The sequence below is a fragment of the Lissotriton vulgaris genome, chromosome 9, assembly GCF_964263255.1.
Source record: "Lissotriton vulgaris chromosome 9, aLisVul1.2, whole genome shotgun sequence".
Taxonomy (NCBI): Eukaryota; Metazoa; Chordata; class Amphibia; order Caudata; family Salamandridae; genus Lissotriton; species Lissotriton vulgaris.
The window spans coordinates 1,127,548,540-1,127,570,198 of NC_141697.1; the positions used below are offsets into that span (position 1 = coordinate 1,127,548,540).

At 42.9% G+C, this 21,659-nt stretch overlaps 1 protein-coding gene across 2 annotated transcripts in view; it reads right to left on the bottom strand.

Moving 5' to 3' along the window:
• CACNA1D (calcium voltage-gated channel subunit alpha1 D) overlaps positions 1–21,659 on the bottom strand; it is a 1,282,477-nt gene that overhangs the window by 195,934 nt on the left and 1,064,884 nt on the right. For both annotated transcript variants that reach the window (XM_086939145.1, XM_086939146.1), the window contains one exon: positions 21,468–21,598. In XM_086939145.1, the coding sequence (XP_086795271.1) occupies positions 21,468–21,598 (131 nt within the window). The remainder of the gene's footprint in view (positions 1–21,467; positions 21,599–21,659) is intronic.

Sequence of the window (21,659 nt, forward strand, 5' to 3'; positions counted from 1 at the left end):
CCCAACCCTAAAACCTAAAAATACCCCTGTACCCCAAAACCCAAACCCAGCCCTAAAACCTAAAAATACCCCTGTACCCCTGTACCCAAACCCAGCACTAAAACCTAAAAATACCCCTGTACCCCAAAACCCAAACCCAGCCCTAAAACCTAAAAATACCCCTGTACCCCAAAACCCAAACACAGCCCTAAAACCTAAAAATACCCCTGTACCCCAAAACCCAAACCCAGCCCTAAAACCTAAAAATACCCCTGTACCCCAAAACCCAAACCCAAACCTAAAACCTAAAAATACCCCTGTACCCCAAAACCCAAACCCAGCCCTAAAACCTAAAAATACCCCTGTACCCCAAAACCCAAATCCAACCCTAAAACCTAAAAATACCCCTGTACCCCAAAACCCAAACCCAGCCCTAAAACCTAAAAATACCCCTGTACCCCAAAACCCAAACCCAACCCTAAAACCTAAAAATACCCCTGTACCCCAAAACCCAAACCCAACCCTAAAACCTAAAAATACCCCTGTACCCCAAAACCCAAACCCAGCCCTAAAACCTAAAAATACCCCTGTACCCCAAAACCCAAACCCAACCCTAAAACCTAAAAATACCCCTGTACCTCAAAACCCAAACCCAGCCCTAAAACCTAAAAATACCCCTGTACCCCAAACCCAATACCCCAATACTTACCTTTAAACTTACCTAAACTTACGATGTAATGGTATGCGTTGTAATAGTACCTGCGTTGTAAAAAAATGCGTGGTAAAGGTATCCGTGGTAATGGATCCTGCGTGGTAATGGATCCGTGGTAACGGTACTGCGTGCTAAAAAATCCGTGGCAACAGTTACATACCCTTGCACGTGCTACCTGGCATAGTTTACAAGGATGATGCACAAGGTTAAGAGGCCAAGAAGCCTAGTCCAGGTCCGGGAGCAAGCTTGAAACATGTGAATCATAGCTAGAGTATCATGTATAGCAGGGGTACTCATAGTACGGCCCGCGGGCCAGTGGCGGCCCGGCAAGCCTTCCCTGGCGGCCCGCGGACCCCCGAGACATCATTACTGTGTTTCCCGAGTTTTTTTTTTTTAAGTGTCTGCAGCAGCGAGAGAGACTCTTGCTGCTTTGTGAGGGCTGCCGGCCGGGCGATCCTAGGAATGGCCAGAGTAAAGCTGCAGGGGCCTAAGGAGAGGTGAAATACAAAGGCATCATTAACATGCAAATGGTCTTTTAATGACCTGTGAAGTGCTTGGGTGCGGCTGTGTGTGTGTGCCCCGGCTGGCGCACAGGCAGGGTGAGGTGACAGAGGGAGTGGGAGGGAAAGGGAGGGGGAGGGGGACGGAGAGGGAAAGAGAGAGTGAGAGGGAGGGAGGGAAGGAGTGAGAGGGAGGGAGTGAGTGAGTGAGTGAGAGGGAGTGAGAGGGAGAGGGAGTGAGGGAGAGGGAGTGAGTGAGGGAGAGGGAGTGAGTGAGGGAGAGGGAGTGAGTGAGGGAGAGGGAGTGAGTGAGGGAGAGGGAGTGAGTGACTGAGAGGGAGTGAGTGACTGAGAGGGAGTGACAGAGGGAGTGAGAGAGAATGAGTAAATGAGTGGGAGTGAGTGAGTGGGAGTGAGTGAGTGGGAGTGAGAGGGAGAGTGTGAGAGGGAGAGAGAGGGGTTGAGAGGGAGTGAGTGAGAGGGAGTGAGTGAGGGAGAGGGAGTGAGGGAGAGGTGGTGAGGGAGAGGAGTGAGTGAGGGAGAGGGAGTGAGTGAGGGAGAGGGAGTTAGTGGGAGTGAGTGAGTAAATGAGTTGAGTGAGTGAGAGGGAGTGAGTGAGCGGGAGTGAGTGAGAGGGATGAAGTGAGTGAGAGGGATGAAGTGAGTGAGAGGGATGGAGTGAGTGGGAGGGAGGGCGTGGGAGGGAGGGAGTGAGAGGGAGAGGGAGGGAGTGAGAGAGTGACTGAGAGAGTGAGAGTGAGTGAGAATGAGCGAGAGGGAGTGAATGAGTGAGAGGGAGTGAGTGAGAGTGAGAGGGAGTGAGTGAGAGGGAGTGAATGATAGAGAATGAGTAAATGAGTGGGAGTGAGTGAGTGAGAGGGAGGGAGTGAGTGAGTGAGAGGGAGGGAGTGCGAGGGATGGAGTGAGTGAGAGGGATTGAGTGAGTGAGAGGGATGGAGTGAGTGAGAGGGATGGAGTGAGTGGGAGGGAGGGAGTGAGTGAGAGGGAGGGAGTGAGTCGGAGGGAGGGAGTGAGTGGGAGGGAGGGAGTGAGTGGGAGTGAGGGAGTTAGTGAGTGGGAGGGAGTGGGAGGGAGGAAGTGAGTGGGAGAGAGTGGGAGGGAGTGAGTGGGAGGGAGTGAGTGGGAGGGAGGGAGTGGGAGGGAGGGAGGGAGGGAGTGGGAGGGAGTGGGAGGGAGGAAGTGAGTGGGAGAGAGTGGGAGGGAGTGAGTGGGAGTGAGTGAGTGGGAGGGAGGGAGTGAGTGGGAGGGAGGGAGTGGGAGGGAGGGAGGGAGGGAGTGAGTGAGTGGGAGGGAGTGGGAGGGAGGAAGTGAGTGGGAGAGAGTGGGAGGGAGTGAGTGGGAGGGAGTGAGTGGGAGGGAGTGAGTGGGAGGGAGGGAGTGAATGAGAGAGAGTGAGTGAGTGAGAGGGAGGGAGTGAATGAGAGGGAGTGAGTGAGTGAGAGGGAGGGAGGGAGTGAGTGAGAGGGAGGGAGTGGGAGGGAGTGAGAGGGAGGGAGTGAGAAGGAGGGAGGGAGTGAGTGAGAGGGAGGGAGTGAGAGGGAGAGGGAGGGAGTGAGAGAGTGACAGAGAGTGAGAGTGAGTGAGAATGAGTGAGAGGGAGTGAATGAGTGAGAGGGAGTGAGTGAGAGTGAGAGGGAGTGAGTGAGAGGGAGTGAATGATAGAGAATGAGTAAATGAGTGGGAGTGAGTGAGTGAGAGGGAGGGAGTGAGTGAGTGAGAGGGAGGGAGTGAGAGGGATGGAGTGAGTGAGAGGGATGGAGTGAGTGAGAGGGATGGAGTGAGTGGGAGGGAGGGAGTGAGTGAGAGGGAGGGAGTGAGTGAGAGGGAGGGAGTGAGTGAGTGGGAGGGAGGGAGTGAGTGGGAGGGAGGGAGTGAGTGGGAGGGAGGGAGTGAGTGGGAGTGAGGGAGTGAGTGGGAGTTAGTGAGAGGGAGTGAATGGGAGGGAGTGAGAGGGAGGGAGGGAGCGAGTGAGAGAGAGGGAGAGAGTGAGAGTGAATGAGTGGGGGAGGGAGTGAGTGAGACGGAGAGGGAGTGAGACGGACAGGGAGGGAGAGGGAGTGAGATGGAGACAGAGAGGGAGGGAAAGGGAGGGAGTGAGAGGGAGGGAAAGGGAAGGAGACGGAGAGGGAGGGAAAGGGAGGGAAAGGGGGTGAGACAGAGAGTGAGTGAGAGGGAGGGAAAGGGAGGGGGACGGAGAGGGAGTGAGAGAGAGGGAGTGAGAGAGAGGGAGTGAGACAGTCGGAGTGAGACAGAGGAAGACAGGAGAGAGGGAGGGTGAGAGGGAGAGAGAGCTAGAGAGAGGGAGGGAGACCGAGAGAGATGTGTGTATGCCGGGACGGCTCAGTGGACGAAGGCGTCCGCTGCAGGGACCTATGATCAACCTCATGGTCAGTTTTATGTTGTTGCTCTAGCCCCTCCCCCTCCCCCACTGACCCTGCCCCCCCAACGATGCGGCCCTTGGACACAAACCAAACTGTAAATTTGGCCCCCGAGAGAAAGTTTGTGAGTACCCATGATGTATAGGGAAAGTCCTGAACTCCACCGATCCAATATTGCCCCAATGAATGGAAGCTCTAATGAATGGAAGCCTCTGAGAGGGAATCAGGTGGTTCTTAGGCTTGTTTATGGCGAACCACAACCATGCCAAAGTTCTACCCCCATCCATATGTGGTCCACATCTGACTAAAGCGGCCTTGCCTTCTGCGGCTTCTCACCGAGGTATAGGAATACAGCAACTCCTGAACTTCTAAGATGGGACTTTCGAGAACACCCAAGGGGCATAGGTGATTCCAAAGGAGAGCACAGAAAACTGAAAATGCTCCTTTCCCAACTTCAGCTCCAGGTAACACCTTTGGGATTGCAGAATGTGTATAGGTAAATACGCATTGTGCAAGGACACCATCCAGTCATGCCGGTCCAGATAGGATCTGGGCAAATATGAAGATCTTGAATCCTTCCTTCAGCACAAAGGCATCGAGGTGACAGAGGTCCAAGTTAGGCACGAGGCCCCTATCTTTTTTTGAGCTGTGGAAATAGCAAGAATAACCATTCCCGTCTTTCTCTAATTCGGTTACCCTTTCTATAGCACCTTTGGAGAGGTGGGTGGGCATAAGCTAATGAGAGCTAACTGAAGTGAGTTGATGAACAATTTTGAAGGAGAGGATGAGTTGCAGGAGTGGTGCCCATGTTGGCCCGCATGTTTCCTATTTGACTTCTTTGCGGGGGACCAGTTTGAATTCTTGGACTGCATCAGAGTTGGATCTGAAAATTGTTTCTGATTAAATTGGGGTTGAAGCAAGGGCACCATTGGGGAGTCATACTATCATACTAGAAAACAGGATGAGCCTTAGTGTTCTCTTAGCTTGAAACAGGCTGAGTGGCTGAATTTGGCTCTGGATCTGACATCAGAACTGTGATAGGATCTAGAACCAGAGCTGACCCTGTGTGAACCGACATTGCTAGTGGCAAATGTGTGGAGCATGAGGCTGGGCAAGGGCTTTGCAGGGTCAGCCTGCGTCAGAGGAGGGCCCGCTGGTAGAAGACTGACTGGAGGCTAGGGCAGATCCATGGAGCCCAAAGGCATGCTGGAGGGACCTAAACCATCTGAAACAGCGGCAGCATCGCCTCGCTAAAGCCCTAAATCTGCTGCAGAGTTGAAGATGGCCCAGGGGATTAGTGGCACATTGGCTCTAACCTGGGAATGGGAGAGATAGGATGTAGTAAAATCCCTTTTGGACTTCTTGCGATAATGCCACAATTTGTCTTTATGTTTGGTCCAGTACTTAGCCAAGGACGGTGACCTGGACTAGGACCATGAACGACCCTTGGACTTCGACCGAAACGAACCGCGCTTCCTGTGTTTGATGATGTTTAGTTTTGCTTCATGGTTTGTGATAGCCTTGGATACATCAGGGAGCCTTTATCACAAGACTTTGAGCTACACTTGGAGCCCAAGCTCCAAAAACAAATCTTACATGGACCTGTGACTGACATCTGCTTCCAGAATTTTCTGAACAGTTTAAAATCCTCTGTCGCATTTCATATTGTAAAGAATCTATTTTGGACACTGGTAAACACCAAGAAAAGTTTAAGAGTGGCGCTCCAAGTCTGAATGGAAAGGCATGAAAAAAGAGGAACTGACATCAGCCTGTAGGAATGGCCTCTATGTGCAGCTATGTAGGCCCACTTCTTTAGGCAGGACGAAACTACCACAGAGACCGATGACACCACTGGTGGGCCCACATAAGCTGTTGCATGAAAAAAATCTGGGGCCCTGTCTGGTGCCTGAGAGACTCAGCAGAGGAGGAATCTGGGGTTAGAAGTATCTATCAGAAACATTCTACTTGTATAAAAGCAAGCATGATGATGTTACAATGAAGCAACAGCAGCACTGGGGTTGTATCATAAACAATGTGCGCCTGTGCAAATATTGCCATCATAGCCATGTTTCAGTGATATATGAACTTAATCATCAGTTTGTGCACATATTCTTTGTCGTTATTAGCGCAGATACTCATATTACATTTCCATAAGTAATGCATAATTAATCGAGCGCTCCTCGCTGAGAATATGGCAAAAACATTACTTGGACTATTTTGTTTTACAATATTCTCATTTAGGGACAACTTTGTATCACATGCCCATAGCAAGAATGATTTTATGAGGGACATAGAGGTTTCTCTTTAGAATGCTGCCTCTCCCATAATCATTTATCTTCGGAACATCTCAATCTTTGCCTCTTTTGCTGAGCCTATTAGGTTTTCCGTTTCTCTGCAGGTTTCTGTTGAGTGACAGCCCTCAATCTAGGTCCTATGGGAGTGTCAGTATATGGTTGTGCAGAGAGAGATCCGGTGCCTAGGGTCCACTTCGCCCACAGAAGCGCCTAGGTTTCAATGGGAAACATTACTGCTTATCAATCGTAAGAGGATCAAAAACCTGAGCACAGATCCTTCACACTAGATGCCAAGACCTTACAAGTGAAGGTGGGCTCCACTGGCAAAACACCCCGCTCCACCACTATCCTCCTGCCACCAACTATCTTGCAACTGCTCACCGGTGGGGTAGATTGGGAATATGCCTCAAATGTGACTGCACTTGGAGGACAGAAAACGTGTTGATGACCTTTGTATGCCAATGTTAAGAATAGGAAGAGGAGGTACAGTTGGAAAGGAGAAGAACTCTTCTTTTCAGAAGTGCTCCTCCCAAACGTATTTACTGCATTTGAGCCCAACAATATCTTGGAAGCATAAAGCCACCATGGTGCCTTAATCCAGGGCATCACTTCACATTCCCAAGAGCCCGATGGAGGTGCCCTAATACCGGTCGGAAACGGCCAAATTCGTCCGTTTCCGACCGGTATTATGGTTTTCAGATGTAGGGCATGCATTTACAGAATCGGTATTTTACCGATTCTGTATTTACCGATTCGGTAAAATAACCGAATCGGTAAATACAGACTCGGTAAAATACCGATTCTGTAAATGCAGATGTAGCTGGCACATGTCAGAGTGCATCTTTGTTTTAGCCAGCAGTTGCACTCTTAATATTGTTAACTTTTCATCAATCTTCCATAGATACTTAACTCTGTGCGACTCCCTTGTGAGTGTTTTGTCTAGGAACACTGTCAAGTAAATTGCGATAGGTGAGAGCAGGGGTACTGCCCTCAGGTTCAAGGTGTGCACACTCTTTGTTATGGACCAATATTAGTCCTCTTGTTACATTCTCATGTTTCAATACAGAATCTTCAGATGCATTATCCTTTGTATCATTCTTTTTTTATTGTGGTTTTTAATGATATTTTCTCATTAAATACGTTTTGTTGCAAATGTTAGCAGGTTCCATTACTTCAACATTTCACATTCACCCAATGCATTTCGGGTACAAATGGACCCTTCGTCGGGGGTCTCTACGAAAAGAATAAAGAATACATAATGAGCCCCAAGCTATGTTCATGTTATCTCAATAACATATCACGTTTTCGCTTAAAAAGTCTTCAGGAAATCACAAATAAATCATACGAATTCATAGTGCTTAATATCTCTGCCTAATTTCAAAAAATGTGCTAAAACATATGCGAGACGTTTTAAAGTTCCAACAATGAAAAATCGAAATAAACTTTCGTGTTAATCATAAGTAGCCCATCTGAGTGCCTTACTAAGTATGTTATACCCACGTTCACTCGACATTGCTCGCCCGTACTTGCTGAAATGTTTGGGGTCAAAGCCTCCTGCCGTCTAATCCGATCCCTGCCGCATTGAGTTCCCACTGTGAGCATTGAACTTATACCTTCTCTGGTTGGTTAAGAGTGCGGTCATGTGATCGTTACTTTTCAACGAGTGTTCTGACTATGTTAGTTTAAACTAAATCTCAAATAACCAATCTAAATTGCGTTACTATTTCCTCCTATTCAATCTTTCCATAAATGACAAAATAAAATAAAATAAACCTCCGCTAAGATGATATTACATCACATGCACGAAGCTTTCATAATTGAACCACATGGTAAATAAATGTCTGCTCGACTGGATGTCAGTAATTTCCAAATATATACGGTGAGCATGAAAACATCACTTTTGGAACAATTTCTTCGCTCTTATTACTTACAAATCGATAACAACCTAGTGGAAAAAATGTCGGCCATTTTGAAACGGGCAAAAATCTAGTGATAGATATGTGATCTCGTTTACTGAGTACCTTGAGTTTATAGGAAGCCAAATGGGAAAAAAACGTGTACATAAAACACAATATAAATACTATATAAATGATATTATGTAGTGATTGCGTTGACAAAACAAATTATAACTTTCTTGCTTTCAAACACAGTCCATGTTAAATTCTGTAGTGATTGCGTTAACAAAACAAGCACTGATAACCTCAGCCTTGTCAGGACAAATCCAGTGTAGTAGTTCAAAGTTTATAAGAAGCATGCTAGTTCCAATCTATCATTGAGCCCGTCTGGCTGGAGACCCCATTTTTTTTATCCAAAAGTATTCAGATCTTAGTCTCATTTTGTGTGTGTCAACATCTGAGCGTGCTTTTACCATTATAGTATGGTGAAGCGTAATTGAGCAATATTATGTCCTGTTTCTGTCCAATGCGCTGCCACTGTTGATTTCAAATTTTTTAACCGAATATTACTCTTGTGCTCGGTTATTCTTACCTTAACTTTGCGCTCCGTCTGACCAACGTATAACTTACCACATGGGCATTTAATCCCATAAATGACACCTTTGGTATCACACGTACTTGAGTGTTTTAGCTGTATAACCTTTCCCGTTCTGGGATGTGTGAAGGATGATCCTGTCATTACGTTGTTGCAATGTGTACAGTTTTCACATTTGCGCATTCCTTTATACATTGGTTCTACAGAATCCTTTCTTTTGCGCTTGAGCAATTCTTTTAAATTCTTGGATCTATTGTATGCAAATGTTATCCGGTTTGCAAACAACGGTTGTAAATCCGGTTCTTGGGTGATAATAGCCCAATGTTTTCTCATGATACTTGCGATTTTTGCTGACTGCATAGAATGTTTCAATACACACACTGTAAGTTTTTGGTCAGTTTTATCTTTTTGAGTTAGTAGTGATTCTCTTGTTAGAGACATGACTTTGGTTTTAGACTCTTGTAGAAGTTGGTTAGGATAACCTCTTTTACCAAATTTCACGATCTGTCTGTCGATAGTTTCGGAAGCATCCTTGGAGTCTGATGTAATCCTTTTATAACGGATAAATTGAGACATCGGTAGATGTTGTTTTAAGGCCTGGTGATGAAAGCTTAAGTAATGCAACCCACTGTTGCGATCCGTTTCTTTTATATGCACACTGGTGCAAATTTGACCCTGTTTGATGGCGACTTTCACATCCAAAAAGGATAGTTGTTGCTGATCAATCACATGTGTGAACTTGATTCTACCATGTACCAAATTTAATCTCTCTATGTTAGTTGTTAGTTCTTCTTTCTTGCCTTTCCACATAATGAATATGTCGTCGATAAACCGTTTATAGACTAGCAGTCCTCTTTGCCAGTCTGGGTTATCCAATATGTGTTCGCTTTCAAATTTGGACATAAAAATTTTCGCGTAGGACGGTGCTCCAGCAAAGCCCATGCTGGTCCCACTGCATTGTGCATAATATTCATTATCCCATTCCAGATAACTATGGAAAAGTGCAAAATGTAGAATTTCCATCAGAAATTTTTTTTCTGAACCCTCAACTTCATTCTTTAATAGGCACCACTCCATTGCTTCGAGTCCCTCATTGTGGGGGATCGAGGTGTATAGTGCAGTGACATCTATTGAACTCAGCCAAATTTCTTCATTTTCTGGGATCTTGACTTCCATTAAGACCTTCAAAAATGCAGTAGTGTCTTTAATGTGGGTGCACCAATTTTAAACTAGTGGTTGTAGAAACCAGTCTAAATACTGTCCGATAGGTTCGGACAAGGATCCGCAAGCTGATACTATGGGCCTAAACGGTGGATTAGTTAGGTGCTTGTGCACCTTAGGCAACATGTAAAACTGTGGTCTCCTTGGGTATTTTATGTTCAAAAATTGATAAGTCTTGTTTGTGATCCATTTCATTTCTAGAGCCTTGTCTAGTATCTCTTTTAGTGTGATTGCAAAAGTTTCCGTGGGGTCTTGTTCTAGTCTGTGGTAAATGGTTGTGTCTTGTAGATGTTGTTTGACACTTTCTTTATAAAAGGTTGAGTTCATTACAACCAGGGCTCCCCCTTTATCCGCTTTTTGAATGGTTATATCAGTCATCTCTTTTAAGGTGTTCAACGTGTTCCATTCCTTCTTTGAAAAGTTACTTTTAGTTCCACTTTGGTAATTGATGTTCTTAATTTCTGTGGAAACGACACGCTCATATGCATCAATTGTTTTAGATCTGATTCTATTGATAGTGGAGGAACTATCCAAAGAATTAAAAGAAGTCGAAATAGAATTGGAAACAGTCAAAAGTGAACTTAACAAATATGATGATTTAACGACACTACTTGAAGATATTAATAAGAAATTGGAGAAATATGCGAAAGAAATTGAAGACAGAAAAATCAAAAAATACAAAAGAGACACAGTAGACTATAAACTGGAAGAAGTTTATAGTTGGGCGGAGGTTTATAATCAAAGAAAATGGCAAAAACCTACCAGCAACATCACCTCCTCTCAGGAGAGCGTCGTATCAGATTCAGACACAACCCAGAATAGAAGACCCATAGAAAAGACAGCACAAACAGGTCAAAAAGTTCAAACAGATAAGGCTTTTTTAGATTTAAGCCCGGCAGCCAACAATGTACCGACAACATCCGCAACTGCAGAACCTTCAAAACCAGGAGGGGAAAGAGAAAAAGAAAAACCAAAGAAATCAGAAGCGGAACGCGAACTGAGATCCAAGAAAAATAAAATGAACTTGTCATAAACATCTCAAACAGGTCATTATCCAAGGCACAGTTGAATTTACAGAACAAAGGAATTTCATTTGTCCCAGTATACAAATCCAATCCTGAAGAGACGGAAATAGCCTTGTTTAAATTCTTTCGGACTTTGAGGTTAAAGAACTTTTTTAATATTCTTCCGCCTACTAGACAAAGAACCAAGTACAACTAAGGAATTCAAAGTGAAAAGCACATTCTGCGCCCCAATTTCACACAAAACAATTGATGCATATGAGCGTGTCGTTTCCACAGAAATTAAGAACATCAATTACCAAAGTGGAACTAAAAGTAACTTTTCAAAGAAGGAATGGAACACGTTGAACACCTTAAAAGAGATGACTGATATAACCATTCAAAAAGCGGATAAAGGGGGAGCCCTGGTTGTAATGAACTCAACCTTTTATAAAGAAAGTGTCAAACAACATCTACAAGACACAACCATTTACCACAGACTAGAACAAGACCCCACGGAAACTTTTGCAATCACACTAAAAGAGATACTAGACAAGGCTCTAGAAATGAAATGGATCACAAACAAGACTTATCAATTTTTGAACATAAAATACCCAAGGAGACCACAGTTTTACATGTTGCCTAAGGTGCACAAGCACCTAACTAATCCACCGTTTAGGCCCATAGTATCAGCTTGCGGATCCTTGTACGAACCTATCGGACAGTATTTAGACTGGTTTCTACAACCACTAGTTCAAAATTGGTGCACCCACATTAAAGACACTACTGCATTTTTGAAGGTCTTAATGGAAGTCAAGATCCCAGAAAATGAAGAAATTTGGCTGAGTTCAATAGATGTCACTGCACTATACACCTCGATCCCCCACAATGAGGGACTCGAAGCAATGGAGTGGTGCCTATTAAAGAATGAAGTTGAGGGTTCAGAAAAAAAATTTCTGATGGAAATTCTACATTTTGCACTTTTCCATAGTTATCTGGAATGGGATAATGAATATTATGCACAATGCAGTGGGACCAGCATGGGCTTTGCTGGAGCACCGTCCTACGCGAACATTTTTATGTCCAAATTTGAAAGCGAACACATATTGGATAACCCAGACTGGCAAAGAGGACTGCTAGTCTATAAACGGTTTATCGACGACATATTCATTATGTGGAAAGGCAAGAAAGAAGAACTAACAACTAACATAGAGAGATTAAATTTGGTACATGGTAGAATCAAGTTCACACATGTGATTGATCAGCAACAACTATCCTTTTTGGATGTGAAAGTCGCCATCAAACAGGGTCAAATTTGCACCAGTGTGCATATAAAAGAAACGGATCGCAACAGTGGGTTGCATTACTTAAGCTTTCATCACCAGGCCTTAAAACAACATCTACCGATGTCTCAATTTATCCGTTATAAAAGGATTACATCAGACTCCAAGGATGCTTCCGAAACTATCGACAGACAGATCGTGAAATTTGGTAAAAGAGGTTATCCTAACCAACTTCTACAAGAGTCTAAAACCAAAGTCATGTCTCTAACAAGAGAATCACTGCTAACTCAAAAAGATAAAACTGACCAAAAACTTACAGTGTGTGTATTGAAACATTCTATGCAGTCAGCAAAAATCGCAAGTATCATGAGAAAACATTGGGCTATTATCACCCAAGAACCGGATTTACAACCGTTGTTTGCAAACCGGATAACATTTGCATACAATAGATCCAAGAATTTAAAAGAATTGCTCAAGCGCAAAAGAAAGGATTCTGTAGAACCAATGTATAAAGGAATGCGCAAATGTGAAAACTGTACACATTGCAACAACGTAATGACAGGATCATCCTTCACACATCCCAGAACGGGAAAGGTTATACAGCTAAAACACTCAAGTACGTGTGATACCAAAGGTGTCATTTATGGGATTAAATGCCCATGTGGTAAGTTATACGTTGGTCAGACGGAGCGCAAAGTTAAGGTAAGAATAACCGAGCACAAGAGTAATATTCGGTTAAAAAATTTGAAATCAACAGTGGCAGCGCATTGGACAGAAACAGGACATAATATTGCTCAATTACGCTTCACCATACTAGAAGTGGTAAAAGCACGCTCAGATGTTGACACACACAAAATGAGACTCAGATCTGAATACTTTTGGATAAAAAAAATGGGGAGTCTCCAGCCAGACGGGCCCAATGATAGATTGGAACTAGCATGCTTCTTATAAACTTTGAACTACTACACTGGATTTGTCCTGACAAGGCTGAGGTTATCAGTGCTTGTTTTGTTAACGCAATCACTACAGAATTTAACATGGACTGTGTTTGAAAGCAAGAAAGTTATAATTTGTTTTGTCAACGCAATCACTACATAATATCATTTATATAGTATTTATATTGTGTTTTATGTACACGTTTTTTCCCATTTGGCTTCCTATAAACTCAAGGTACTCAGTAAACGAGATCACATATCTATCACTAGATTTTTGCCCGTTTCAAAATGGCCGACATTTTTTCCACTAGGTTGTTATCGATTTGTAAGTAATAAGAGCGAAGAAATTGTTCCAAAAGTGATGTTTTCATGCTCACCGTATATATTTGGAAATTACTGACATCCAGTCGAGCAGACATTTATTTACCATGTGGTTCAATTATGAAAGCTTCGTGCATGTGATGTAATATCATCTTAGCGGAGGTTTATTTTATTTTATTTTGTCATTTATGGAAAGATTGAATAGGAGGAAATAGTAACGCAATTTAGATTGTTTATTTGAGATTTAGTTTAAACTAACATAGTCAGAACACTCGTTGAAAAGTAACGATCACGTGACCGCACTCTTAACCAACCAGAGAAGGTATAAGTTCAATGCTCACAGTGGGAACTCAATGCGGCAGGGATCGGATTAGACGGCAGGAGGCTTTGACGCCAAACATTTCAGTAAGTACGGGCGAGCAATGTCGAGTGAACGTGGGTATAACGTACTTAGTAAGGCACTCAGATGGGCTACTTATGATTAACACGAAAGTTTATTTAGATTTTTCATTGTTGGAACTTTAAAACGTCTCGCATATGTTTTAGCACATTTTTTGAAATTAGGCAGAGATATTAAGCACTATGAATTCGTATGATTTATTTGTGATTTCCTGAAGACTTTTTAAGCGAAAACGTGATATGTTATTGAGATAACATGAACATAGCTTGGGGCTCATTATGTATTCTTTATTCTTTTCGTAGAGACCCCCGACGAAGGGTCCATTTGTACCCGAAATGCATTGGGTGAATGTGAAATGTTGAAGTAATGGAACCTGCTAACATTTGCAACAAAACGTATTTAATGAGAAAATATCATTAAAAACCACAATAAAAAAAGAATGATACAAAGGATAATGCATCTGAAGATTCTGTATTGAAACATGAGAATGTAACAAGAGGACTAATATTGGTCCATAACAAAGAGTGTGCACACCTTGAACCTGAGGGCAGTACCCCTGCTCTCACCTATCGCAATTTACATGTCAGAGTGCCACAGGGCTTTAAGATTCGGTATTTTACCCCCCAATCCAATTGGGTGGTAAAATACCGAATACAGGTGTGCATGCACATCTGTGCATGCACACCTGTGCAATGTGACACACAGACATGCCCTTAGGGCATGTCTGTGTGCCACATGGCACACAAGTCCGGAATTGGGGTGCTAGAGGGTGTCAAAGTGACACCCCCTGCACCCTTGCAAAAATCGGTAATTACCGAATCGGTAAATACCGATTCGGTAATCACCATTGCTTCCTATGGGCTTCAATGCCCATAGGAATCAATGGGCTTTACCGATTCGGTATTTACAGAATCGGTAAATACGGAATCTTAACGATTCGCGAATCTGAAATACCTACATCCCCCCCCTCCATTTTACCACTTCTTAAATACCGAATCGGTATGATTCGGTATTTAAGAAGTGGTAAAATGAACTTACTTACATAGGGGCCCCTAGGGCCCGATGTAGGACGGCAAATATCGGTCGGTAACGGTCGATTTCGGCCGGTACCGACCGGTATTTGCAGATGGAGATGTAGGGGCCTGAAAATGTAACAAATCGGTATATTTTCCGAATCTGTAAATTTACTGATTTGGTATATTTACCGAATCTGTAAATTTCCAGAATCTGTAAATTTACTGATTTGGTAAAATACAGAATCAGTATCTTTACCGAATCGGAAAATCTACATGTAGGTGGCACTGTAATCAGTGCCACAGGCCCTTACTCATTCGTTATTTACCACCAAATACTATTTGGTGGTAAATAATGAATTCCTGTGTACATGCACATCTGTGCATGTACACCTGTGCCATGTGGCACACATGCATGCCCTAAGGGCATGTATGTGTGTTACATGGCACACATGCCAGAATCAGGGGTGGAACAGGGTGTCAAAGTGACACCCTGCCCCCCTTGCAAATTCAGTATTTTCACCGAATCGGTATTTACCGATTCGGTAATTAACATTGATTCCTATGGGCCTCAAGGCCCATAGGAATCAATGACAATTACCGAATCGGTAAATACCGATTCGGTAATTACCGAATCCTACAGAATAGGTAAAAAATACCGAATTTTTAACTACATCTCATTTACTGAATTTAGAATACCGAATCGGTAAAAGTCGGTATTCTAGAGTCGGTAAATGAGAATTACCTACATCTAGCCCCTAATCGATAAAAAATAGCGAATCGTTAAGATTCAGTATTTACCGAATCGGTAAATACCGATTTGGTAAAATTGGGAAAAAGTCAAGGGTGGCAGGGTGTCACTTTGACAACCTGTTGCACCCCTGATTAGTGCTTGAGTGCACATGTGGCATACAGGGCATGTATGTCTGTCACATGGCACAGGTGTAAATGCACATATTTGCATTTACATAGGAATTCGTTATTTACCACCAACTAATAGTTGGTGGTAAATAACGAATCCTTTAAGCCCAGAAGCACTGTTTGAAGTGCTTCCTACATTTCATTTACCGATTCAGTAAATACCGAATCAGTAAATGATGATTCGGTAATTACCAATTCAGTAAATACCGATTACGTATTTACCCAATCGCTAAAATTGCCCCCTACATAGGAAAAGCCTATTACCGGTTGGTAACGGCGGATTTCGTCCGTTCCCGACCGGTAATAGCCTACCAACATCTGGCCCTATGGGCCGTAAATTAAAAGGGTATGACATTTACAATCAGCTTTGACTTTCAACATTGGCTCGTCATTAAACAAGATCTTGGAGCCGATGAATTTCATTTTGGATTGAAAATTAGGCTTCCAGCATTGCTTACAGCGTTGGTCTATTGTGATGGCATTTCAGCAACGAATTCTAAGGCGTAAGGATTTGCCATCGCCTTCAAAACCTGGAAATCGGCCTTAGCCAAATTGTCTGGGTTTCTGATTTAATTGAGTTAATCTTTTTTTGCAGATATAATGGCCTTTTCATATGGTATCTGAGCACTTTTCAGCTCTGGTTTCAGGGCTTCATATGGTTGCTTCTGCCAGTGGTGTTCCACCTTTCAGAATTTTGCAGGGATTAAAGCTCCTCTGCGAACCATGCTTGAGATATATTTGATCTGTTAAACATGGAAGATTAAATTGAAGTATATTCTTAAACATACGACTTGAGGAAAGTATCACACAAATCTAATGTCAGATCAGCTTTACTCTTATTGGGCCAACTAGTGCCCTCCTTTTGAATGAAGAAGGTTAAGTTCTCAGCACACAGCTTTTTAAAATGACGAAAGATCATCTTCCTTTCAAAATGTTTGTGAATGCCAATTCCTGACCCTAAATGGAAAGTCAGTAAGTAAATGTCCAAGAAATATGTCAGCAACAGAGAAACCTTTCCAATTTTCAATTCTAAGTGCAACCCTATTCCATGGTGTGGTATTAAATATGTGTGGCAGACAGTGAGATTTGTTTATAACTGAGTTTAGTTCGAGAGCCGACCACCTTCATAGCTTCTTCGCCATATGGATACCTGTACCAGAGATAGAACTTAGAAAGGGAAAACAGAGGTGTCTAGCAGAGCACTTGCAAAGTCTGAGCAGATTTTAGGAGAGCAATTACTAGTTGCTCACATCACAACATTACCAGCATTCATCGCTAGAGGAAGTGACATCACTTTTTCCCTCCTCCTTAATTTATTTAGCTCCTCATGGTGTCCTACTGCATGGGCATTCACAGCAAAGGGTAGACAAAGTCAAGAGCATTAACTGTTTGGACTTTATAAGGCCAGGAAGGGTCTCGTGAAATAAACCTTTCACCACTGCAATGATGGTATGCACCTACAAGTTAAGATCTCATCATGTGCCTCGCCCAGCATCTCACATTATCCATACACTCTCACAGCATCCTCACAACATATAGACCCAACCTCATACACAGCCCTCTAGCCACCAAACTAACACACATTCTATTCAATGCTTATCAACACACACACAATACTCTAGACTCCAGGCATCTTACCTACTACACCTATCATAGCCCTGACACACTCTTCACCAAAGAAATAATTGATTCCCCACATTTTCTCGAGAATGTGGGAAAAATCTCTTGTTCCCACAGGCTACATCACATGGTGTGCAGACCATGTTCACATTAAGGAAGGAGACCTTGTCGTTAGCCCTAATTCCTTCTGGTCCTGCACCATCAAGCAAGGGACATACAACTCCATGATACTCCTAACATGCCACCTCTCATTCTCAGCAACTCAGTTCTCCACCTTTAATCTCATCTATAACCTCCTGGATAGTAAAGTACTTTAGTGACAAATTATTCGATGCCTAGAACACCTTACCCATTCAACACTGCCACACTACCATCCTCAGTGACTTCAGCCTCTGAGGTAAATCAAGCATAAAACAAACAAGAAGCACCCTCTTCAACCTCATTAATAGACTCAGCACGGAACAGCATGTCACCCAACCAACACACTCTAAAGGCCACATCTTCACAACATCACAAAACATCCAATGCGAGCCTCTCAAGCCCCTAGACAACTGACATGTGTCCATCCCATCACACTGCTAAGCATCCAAGCAAAACACTGAGGTCAACCCAAGAGATCCTTCAAAGACATCCACATCAACTGCCAAAAGCTCAAACTTGTATCTTGCTCTGCCACTTCCATGTCAGATCATAACACTCTTCCAAATGATGTCAACTTATTTCTGGAAAATCATGCAAACACCCACACTCTAACTAAAACAAGCAAGTCCGAGCCAAATCCTTGTGCATCTTCATACTGCAGAGACAATCAGGGACAACAAATACCCCATTCGTAGACACAAAATAAAATGGAAGAAAACAGACCCCTAATTATCACTACTTGAGCACACCTATTAACACACAGATCACACAAACAAAAAACAGGCAAAGTCAAACAGCATCCCAACAGCATAAATGAACCTCAATGCTCTTCAAGACAATCTATTCACCCCTGCCTGACTCATTTCCCACACTCTATGGGCAAGTGCAAAGCCATCAACATCTACAGAAGATTCAACATGGACTATGACAACATCGAGCCTGGTTTCTCTCTGACACCTATACCTCTATGCTGCACCTTCCTTCATCAACACCCTCTTTGGAGAAGCTCACTCACTCCTTTCTTATCACTGTCAACAGCTACCTCATTCAAAGAATCCACCCTAGAGATCCTAGGACAGGCTGTAGCCTCACACTTCTGACAGAACCCACACTAGACACTGGCAACCTTGCAAACTACCAGTTCATCACTCACCTATATGGAAAAAACAAGCTTCCCCTGCACGACTACCCATTCGGCTTCAGATCATGCTGCAGCATAAAGACAGCTACCTTACAAATCATAGCTCATCTCCTCTTGAGCAAAGATCAAGCTGACCACTGCCTCCTGATATTGCTGCACTCCCTAGTGTCCTTCAATACCATTGGCCATCTCTTATCCACACCTTGAAATCTCAAATGAGATTTACTAGCAACATCCTGCACTGATCCTCCTCCTACCTATCCAACCAAATCAGTTTCATTCACATGGGTCTCTTTAGATCTCAGAAGACCCTTTTCATCTGGGGATTCTGTAAGAATTCCATAAAGCCCCTGTCATGTTCAATGTATATGAGGACCCACTCAGGACTCTACTCAATGACACCAGCATCAACATTCATCAATACATCGATGACATGCAATATCTGAAATTCTCTTTTGTACCAGACATCGACTGACTCAAACACCTCCTGCGCCTCATACAAACAAATCTATTATTTTCCAAAAGCAATAAGTAACTAATCCAAACCTAACTCAACAATATGAACCTGGATGGATTTGAACCCCAACTTTCACTCACAGTCAATGTCATGTATTTCACCCTGGACATTGACCTCACCCTCGAGCACCAAATCACGAAAAAAACCTAGACGGCATCATACCACCTCTCTCTACTGAAGAGAATTAAACCACTCCTTCCAAAAAGTATCTTTGGAACTACTGCTCACACCCTTGTAAATGTTGGATCTGGATAGTAGCAATGCTGTGCACTAAATGCTTTCAGGCTCCATATGGCCCTTCTTAAGGGCATCCTATATAACACAGTATGCCTCATCAAGCGCATGAATAAATAAGGCCATATCAACTACTCTGATGGAACTCCACTGGTGGTCTTTACTGGCTTGCACCATCTTTAAACCCAGCTGAATCAACTAGAAAACCATCACGGCTGGCAACCCTGCCTGTCTGGTTGACAAACACACTAACTTTGGTTGCTTCCGGCACAACCTGGATGCCACAATACTGGAAATGATAAGTGTAAAGAACTGAAGACACACCTCTTCTAAGAACAATACATCACAATGAAGTAACAATCAACTTCCACACTCAGAAACCAGCTCTCTCTCCAATCTAATCACATGTTGACTATCTTTGTCAAAGACCCTGCACAGTGCTCCACTCATTTTGGACTGGTTTTATCTTATATGAATATATATGCATACATGAGTTGTGAAGCTACCCCTTTGCCACTTTGAATGCTCATTTAAATAGAGTTTAATGATGGACAGGAAGGCAGATCAAATATCAGATAAAGCAATACAGACTGAGATAGTGTGTCAATGAAAGGTTCTTAAATAGGTATTTGAAAAACTGCATATGATATAATGGAGGCATCTTACTTTTTTTACATTCAACCCTCTTATCATACATTCTAACCATTAACCAGACTTGAAATTCCTTGTTTCGGTGATCTAGTAGCAATGAATAGTAGACCTAGTCATAAAATCACGCATATGGGTGCATCACAAATAGTCTGAACAAAGAAACTCAAAATGCTGACTTGAAATAAAAACCCTCTAAGATCATAATGAGACTAAAAACAGCATACACATTTTCCAGCCCTCACAATGCTCAAGGGCAACAACAAGACCAAGGGCCAGATGTACAACTTAAAATTGCTTGTGAAACAGGTTTGCAACCCGTTTGTGCCTGCAATTTTCGTCTGGGCCATGTACTAACACTATTTTGCAAGTCGCAAATTATTTGCGCCTCGCAAAATATTGTATTGCGACTTGCTATTAGGAAGGGGCGTTCCCTTCTTAATAGTGACTCAGAAGCTATGTATTAATGTTTTGCAACTGCAATTGCGGTCGCAAAACACTCGCAAATTACCACCCTCTTCAAGAGGGTGGTAATGCAGTCGCAAATTGGAAGGGCTCCCCAGGGGACCCCTTCAAGTTTGTGAATGGCTGTAAAAATATTTTTTAAGGGCAGGCAGTGGTCCCAGGGACCACTATCTGCCCTTAAAAAAATAGAAATGAAAACGTTTCATTTTTTTAAAAAATGCATCCCGTTTTCCTTTAAGGAAAATGGGCTGCATTTAAAAAAAATGCTTTATTTAAAAGCTGTCCCAGACATGGTGGTCTGCTGAGCCCATCCGGCCACCATACCAGGAAAGGTCGTCATTCCCAATGGGCTAGCAAATTGCGAGAGGCTCATTAATATTAATGAGCCTCGCAATGTGCGACCCAATTGGGAATCGCAAATAGTGCTCAGCAGACTGTTGTACATGGCAAATTGCATCTCGCAAATTGCGACTCGCAAATGAGTCGCAATTTGCGAGGCACAATTTTGCTGGTCGTACATCTGGCCCTAAATGAGCTAAAGAAATGCTTACACACATATTGCCACTGCATAGCTGTGATCTTCCAACAATCTTGATTGATATGTCAACATGAGATTTAACCATCCTTGGATATCAACACATTTACTATTGGAAGCAGAATTGCTTTGATTTTGTCATTCATGTTATCAATGGACGTTCAGATGAAAGTTAAGGAGCATCTTACATGGAGGAGGCTTTCTCAGAAAAATTAGCAAGCTACACCCCACAAGAGTGTGAAAATACTGAAAAGGCAATTTAAACTTCAAACAGTGCCTCTGAAAGTCTTCTTTCAAAGACATCACGTTAATAATTTCTATATGCAATGTATTTTACTGCACCACTAAAATATAAAAGGACATTTAAAAACAATCTCTTCACAACATCCCCCACGTCATTGGACATATACCTTGATATGATTAACTTTGCACAGCACACTCACCAAATGAACATTCATTTAATTATCCGCAACTATTTGCTGTGACATGTTTCAAACAGACAAATAAACGCAATTGCACTTACCTTGACTTAAAATGACAAACCTACGACCATCCTTAATTTCAACACAGAATAGGTGTAGGAGGACGACCAAGGTGATGGAGTCCTAGCATTAGTGCTGCTTAATGGTCAAAATGCACCTGCTTAGCATCTTAAATACACTTAAAAAAGTTAGTGAAAGTATTAAAAGAAAATCACCTGTAAAGCAATTGTAGTGTTCTTTGAAGTGTATTTTCCCACCAGTCCTTGTTCTTTTCGTTTCTTGAATTTCCTAAAGTAGTCCTGTATCAGGAAGGTGGCATAGAACTTCCCCACGGTTACCTCATCATCTAAATGAATAGATCAGACAAATCTCTACCAAGTCAGAAATATTCATTAATGCCCTACAAA